Source organism: Loxodonta africana, chromosome 26 (genome assembly GCF_030014295.1).
Source record: "Loxodonta africana isolate mLoxAfr1 chromosome 26, mLoxAfr1.hap2, whole genome shotgun sequence".
Taxonomy (NCBI): domain Eukaryota; kingdom Metazoa; phylum Chordata; class Mammalia; order Proboscidea; family Elephantidae; genus Loxodonta; species Loxodonta africana.
Window position 1 is genome coordinate 45637519 of NC_087367.1, and position 6000 is coordinate 45643518.

Consider the following 6000-nt stretch of genomic DNA (forward strand, 5'->3'; position numbering starts at 1 on the left):
TTCAGTTAGCAGCAGAGCACTTAACCGCTGTGCCTAAAAATCTACTTCCAAAAAAATTAGCCAGTGACAACCCTCTGGAGCACAGTTCTACTTTGAGGCACATGGGGTCACCATGAGTCAGAACTGACTTGACAGCAACTGGCTTGAGTGTTCACTGCAGTGGGGAATATAAAATTACAGCAGAGCAACTTGAGTTACGATCAAGTGTACTTTCTGACCTTAAACGCTGAAATCCCTGCAAAGCCCATTGTCATTATTGCCAGGGGAGCCAGTCACGCACCTCACTCTGCGATGGCTCCCACTGTCATTCCGGGGTGTGTTGGTGATGTCCCTCCTGGGACCAGCTGAGCAAGAGCCTGGGCAGGGCCCTCTGTGACCCTGGGTTGGGTGAAGATCAGATGATGAGGAGTGAAACAGCTTTTTCAGTGGGATTTCTGGGCCTCGAGCCACTTACTCTTCTCCCCTCTGCTGAGCCCTTTCAGGCCCGGCTCTCTGGTCCATGTTACAAACAGCGGAATCTGCCCAGTCCTCACATTAGAGGTGCTCTTGGATCAAAGCTCCTTGTTTTCCTTCATTTATAACATTCTTTAAGACCTCCCCCTAGGAAAAAAACCTTGCATTCGTCCCAGCCCAACCAGCAGCTAGGATGGGCTGGGAAGAACCTGCCCTGCTTATTTCAGTGACCTTGAAAACAATGGCTCTCTCCTACTGCTTTTGGCTTTTTGTTTGAGCTCAGCTAACTCAAGTTGGAACTATAGTTAGAAAACTTGGACCTGGAGGGAGTCATCACCCAGGAACAGAATTCCACCCTGGGGTGGAAAAAAGAACTTTGTATTTATAAACTTAAGCAGGTTTTAAATTACTTATGAGGGTTTGGTTTAAAATTTTCTGGATTTGGTCATTGGAGGTTAATCCTACTGGTCGGTTCCTGCCCCCATTCACCTGGAGACTTCGGAGTGAGCAGAGTAGAGAGGCTGCTTCTGCGAAGGTTCCCACTCATTGTGGGGCCATGGCCTGAAGATTGTCTCCTTTGGTCCCAAAGCAGCACCTTATAGGGCCCTAAGCAGAGGCTGGGAATAGGGACAGCCTGACCTGGGTTCAAATCCTAGACACGTCACTCCTCGGTGTAGTGATTGCCTAGAGCTATATAATTAACAATACAGGGTAGGAGAGATTCAAAATATTTAACAGCTAGTAAGGTTCCTGGGTGGTGCAAAACAGTTCGCACTCGACTAACTTAAGGTTGGTAGTTTAAACCCACTGAGCAGCACTGTGGAAGAAAGTCCTGGCAATCTGCTTCCATCAAGATTTCAGTCAAGAAAACCCTGTGGAGTGGGTCTATTCTGTCACACGCTGAGTCGCCATGAGTCGGAATTGGCTGAACAGCAGTGGGTTTAGTTTGGCTTTAATTTAAGGCATGCTGCTGCCGAACCGGGCCTTAACTCTCAGCTCCTGGGAAGTTTGAGGGCCTGGGGCAGAGGCTCTGAGGAGGCAGGGTCTTGAGGTCTTCCAGGGGTTGTCTAAGCCAGCAGAGCAGCTGGGTATAGTGGAAGAACAGGGGACCTGAACCTGGGTATACCAGGGTTCAGGAAACCCTGGTGGCATTGTGGTTAAGTGTTCCTGCTGCTAACTAAAAAGCCAGCAGTTTGAATCCACCAGGTGTTCCTACGGGGCAGTTCTACTCTGTCCTGTAGGGTTGCTATGAGTCGGAATCAACTCAATGGCAATGGGTTTGGTTTTCGGTTTTATATCAGAGTTCAAAGCCAGGCCCTGACCCCTCTTGGCTGTGTGGCAGTCAGCTGCTAAGTTCACTTTCCACCTTGGTACAAATGAAGGCACCCTCCCACTCGCCGGGCTGTGTGAGAATTTGCTGAGAGCCCTCGAGAGCCTCCTTCCCCACAGTGGAGCTCAGTTATACCTTAAATTGGGGCCAATCCCAAGCATGGGAATTATGTTTGTATGTCTCTGAGTTGGCATCAAAGTGACCCCTGAGACTCATTCTATGCTGAGAGGGTAGCTTGGGTCCTTCTTCTCTCCTAAGCCTTCTGGTGAAAGAGGAATTCAGGCTTCACTGAAAGCTCTTTTGCTGTCCAAAGTCACTGTGACTCCCAGGCCAGGGCAGAGCTGTTCTCATGTGTGTCAACTGGTCAGGGGTGCTGGGGGGGGGGCCTAGGTGCCAGCTCCTACAGCCGCAGCATGACCTGGGCTCTCTGACTCTCTCCCCTGCTGATGCCAGCCTGGCTGCCATCTCCAGCCCTGTACGGCCTCACCATCGACTACTCCTGTATCCAGTGGAGCTCGCAGTGTTCGGGGAGGCGAGGCGCCTGCGCCTACTATGACAACGATGCACTCCGAGACAGGTGAGAGCCCAGAATGAGCAAAGAGCAGTCAGTGGCCCCAGTGGCCACTGGGTGGCTGTAAGCCTTCTGAAAGGGGGGACCCAAGGGGCCATCTCTGCAGGCTCCGCCATGGACAGGGGGTAGGGGCCACCAGTGACAGGCATCTCAGGGCTCACAGGGAGCCATCTAGGTAACAAGACCCAGGGCCCCTCAGAAGTAGCCCCCAATCTGCTGTCCCGGCAGGCCCTCAGGAGGGGCAACAGCAGAAAAATTTGTCAAAGGGAAAGGGGATAGTGGGGATCAAGGGGAGAGGCCACAGCTGTGGAGCCAAGAATGATGCCACGCCAGCCTCCCACTGCTCAGAGAGAAGGGGTCCCCATCCTGGCTCCTGGCAGAGGTAAAGGACAGGGAGCCCACCTTGCCTCGGTGGCCTGAGCCCAACTTGCAGTACTGCTGAGTTCTGCATTCCTTCTAGCCACCATACCTGCTGCCGTCACATGACCAGAAACCATGGGGAGGGTGGGCTTAAGGAGGCTAAATGGGATCTGGAAATGGTTGGAGAGTGACTGAGAAGGCCAGCAGACCAGAGCTTCAAGCTGGTTCCTTCTAGTTCTAACCCCTGCTGAGAATTTGCATTTCTAATAGTTTCCCAGGAAGTTATATATAGACTCACCTGGAGATCTTGTTAAACTGTAGATTCTGACTTAGTATATCTAGGGTGGAAATGCAAATTCTCAGCACAGAACTTACTAGAAATGCAAATTATGAGCAGGGGTTCAAACCAGACTGAACTGGCTTGAAGCTCAACAGGAGACAGAACAAGAGGGGAGAGAAAAGGTGCTTCTCTCCTCCCCCTGGCTGAGCAGCCTCTGCTTCCTGGAAGCCCTGGGGATTTTGACCAGCTGGAAGCCTTGGCTCTGCTTAGAGGAAAGGACCCTCCTGGTCTGGCCTTCTAGGGGGTGCTAGTGGAGGGATGAGGATCACTGGATTAGGAGACCCATCCCTACTTCCTGCCTACTCCCTCCTCCCTACATACTTCCCAGGAGCTTTGCACCCTGTTGGGTCAAAGGAACAAAGAAAGTGGCTCCCACCTGGGTGATGCCCGATGCAGCCTCAGTACCACTAGTGGGAATAATGCTCTTCTTCCTGCTGGCCTTGGCCTGGGACATGGGAGTAGAGCTCCCCTCCCCATCACTGGGCCTGTCTCCTCCTGCCCCACAGATACCTGGGCCTGCAGGTGGGCTACAAGGTACTGGGCTTGCTGCTGCTCTTCGTCACCAGCTGGAGAGTGAAGAAAAACAAGGAATACAATGTGCAGGAGAAGGCTACGGGCCTCATCTGATGCTGGGTCTCAGGCTGCCGCTCTGCCCCAGAGAGTGGACCCTGCCCCCTCCCCCACCTGCCTGTATTTACTAATGTTAACAAGTTATTTCCTTTTCGTTCTTTTAAAGTAAGAAAGAAAACCCCAACCATCATTTGCCTTCCCTGCCATCTCGTCCTCCCAAAGTTCCTCCTCCATGGCTCCTTAGGGCTGCAGTGTACCCCGGTGGGCGGTGGGGGGAGGTAGTAGGCATACAGCTGGAGGGTCAGGTCTTCCCTAGATCCTTGGGAGGGGCCCTCACATGCCCAGGCTATCCCCACTGCTGGGTCCCCCTACTTGGATGCCCATTAAGGTCGCTCTTGCCCCTCACCAGCCCCTAAGTGGGTAGGGGAAAGGGGATATCTGCCCTTCTTGTCCTCTAGCTGCCCAACTGCTATGGAGAAGCAGAGGTGAGAGGAAGAAGGGAGTGGGCTGAGTCATTAATGGCCCAGAGCCAGGCCAGGGGAAGGAGCACTGGAGCCTGGCTGTAGCCTCTCTTCAAGCTGGGTTAGACATCATCTTGGGACCCAGGTGAGGCTAGCTCCTTTCCCCCTCAGACCATTGCTTCCTGCCCCTAGAGGCCATTTTGGAGGCTGCCATGTTGAAAGTACTGCCAGCTAGTTCCCTCTCAGTCACCCACACTCAGGCACCAGAGCAGGGACTAAGAAACTCCAAGAATGGCCCATCCAAATGCTGTTCGCGTTAGCCTTAGCCCTTTTTATACTTGTATTTGCATATGTTTTTCTCTGTGTTTCTGGGAGAGTGCATTTCAAACTGAGGAAACCACACCATGATGAAGACCTGAAGCAAGGCTGTGGGATGGTGGTGGTGCTCAAACTCCCACCCTCCCAGAGTAGGGACAAGACCCCTCATCTCAGAGTAATGAGAAGACTCTCCTTAAGTTTCTCTGGAGCACATGAAGTAGATTCACATGGTTTTTCCTGTCTGGACTTCAGCCTGTCTGCCAAGAAGTTGTAAAGAGAAGCAGTAGGAAATGTCAGCAAAGCAACTGATGAAGCTGAGTGAATGCTAACTGCCACCATGCTATGTAGCTAGCTGTGGCCCAAATTGGAGACAGGCAAGATCGACTTTCTGGCTTCAGACATGCTTATGTTCATCAACATTTTCTCAGCCTCTTCTCACTTCCTCCAGGGAGGTGGGTGCCCTCTGTGAGCCTGGCATGGGTTGAGAGACCCCGCTGCTACGTGGTAGACACTCAGAGTTAGAAGCCAATGAAAGAGGCTTCTCATTAACAAACACTGTATTTACTGGAGACCAACTTTGTTGTGCAAGGCAGTGCACGGACATCTCCCTAGTACATAGTTCTCCACAGATCTTACCTCACCTACCTTCTGCTACCCTAGAACCTCCTCCCAGAGAGTGCTCAGTGAGCAGTGTTTGGGGGGGAGGCACAGCAGGAACTCAAAGATTGTCAACAAGGATCCTAACCATCCATGGCTCCACCAGACTGACCTTGCGCCTGACCCTTTGCTGGGCAGGGTCCTGGTATACCATGTCCTCTGGAGCAACTGGTCATCTGTCCTTTGCCATACAAGGACCTTGAGTGCCACTCCTCTGGGAAGAGCACTCCAGGAACATACTTCCTTGTGCCACCTCCCAAGAAGGCCTCATATGGCAATAAGTCAAAAAAAAAATTATGCCAATGCCCAAACTGCCTTGAGACTGAAGTCTTCGTGGAAACTACTGTTACAGACAGCCTTATTTCCAAAGATCTCACGCAGGAAGGGAGGCTCTCTGCAACCTCAGGGGCCAGATTCAGCATTTACAATGGTTCTGCTTGAAAAATGATTTCCTGCAACTAACCCTGGCCCTTCTCACAGTGATTTAACCAATTTCTGGAGGCTTTGCCTTCAACTGAGTTCACGAACAGTGAGTGAGTGCCGACCTTCAGATTCTGGAAGACTGGTTTCCTTCTGAAACCTTTACCCTATTATAACTATTGCTGTTAATATATTATAATTTTACTATTGATGTAACTTGGTCATGAATTTGTGCCGACATGTACATCTGTCACAGAGCAGACAGAACCTGACTTTTGGGACAGAGGGGCTCATGAGGATGGGAGGGAATGCAGTTCTCAATCATCAGGCTAGTACTGAGCAGGCAGCAGGCACTTCTTGTTCCTTCAGTTAAGTTCTGAACTGTCCAGGGCCCATACTATGGGCTCTAGCTAGACCTAATCTCTGTCCCCGTATTTGTAATCCAGAGTGGAGTTGGACACAAACAGTTAAATCAATGGTACTACTTCCCCAGCAAATCTTTCCTCTCCACCGCCAGCTG

The 6000-nt window shown here is 51.4% G+C and overlaps 1 protein-coding gene across 1 annotated transcript in view; it reads left to right on the top strand.

Moving 5' to 3' along the window:
- Window positions 1–5700, top strand: part of SLCO2A1 (solute carrier organic anion transporter family member 2A1) — a 106923-nt gene extending 101223 nt beyond the window's left edge. Inside the window, exons 13-14 of the mRNA XM_003419991.3 lie at window positions 2237–2360; window positions 3561–5700. Coding sequence (XP_003420039.1) covers window positions 2237–2360; window positions 3561–3681 — 245 coding nt within the window. The 3' untranslated portion in view covers window positions 3682–5700. The remainder of the gene's footprint in view (window positions 1–2236; window positions 2361–3560) is intronic.
- The last annotated feature ends 300 nt before the right edge of the window (window positions 5701–6000 follow it).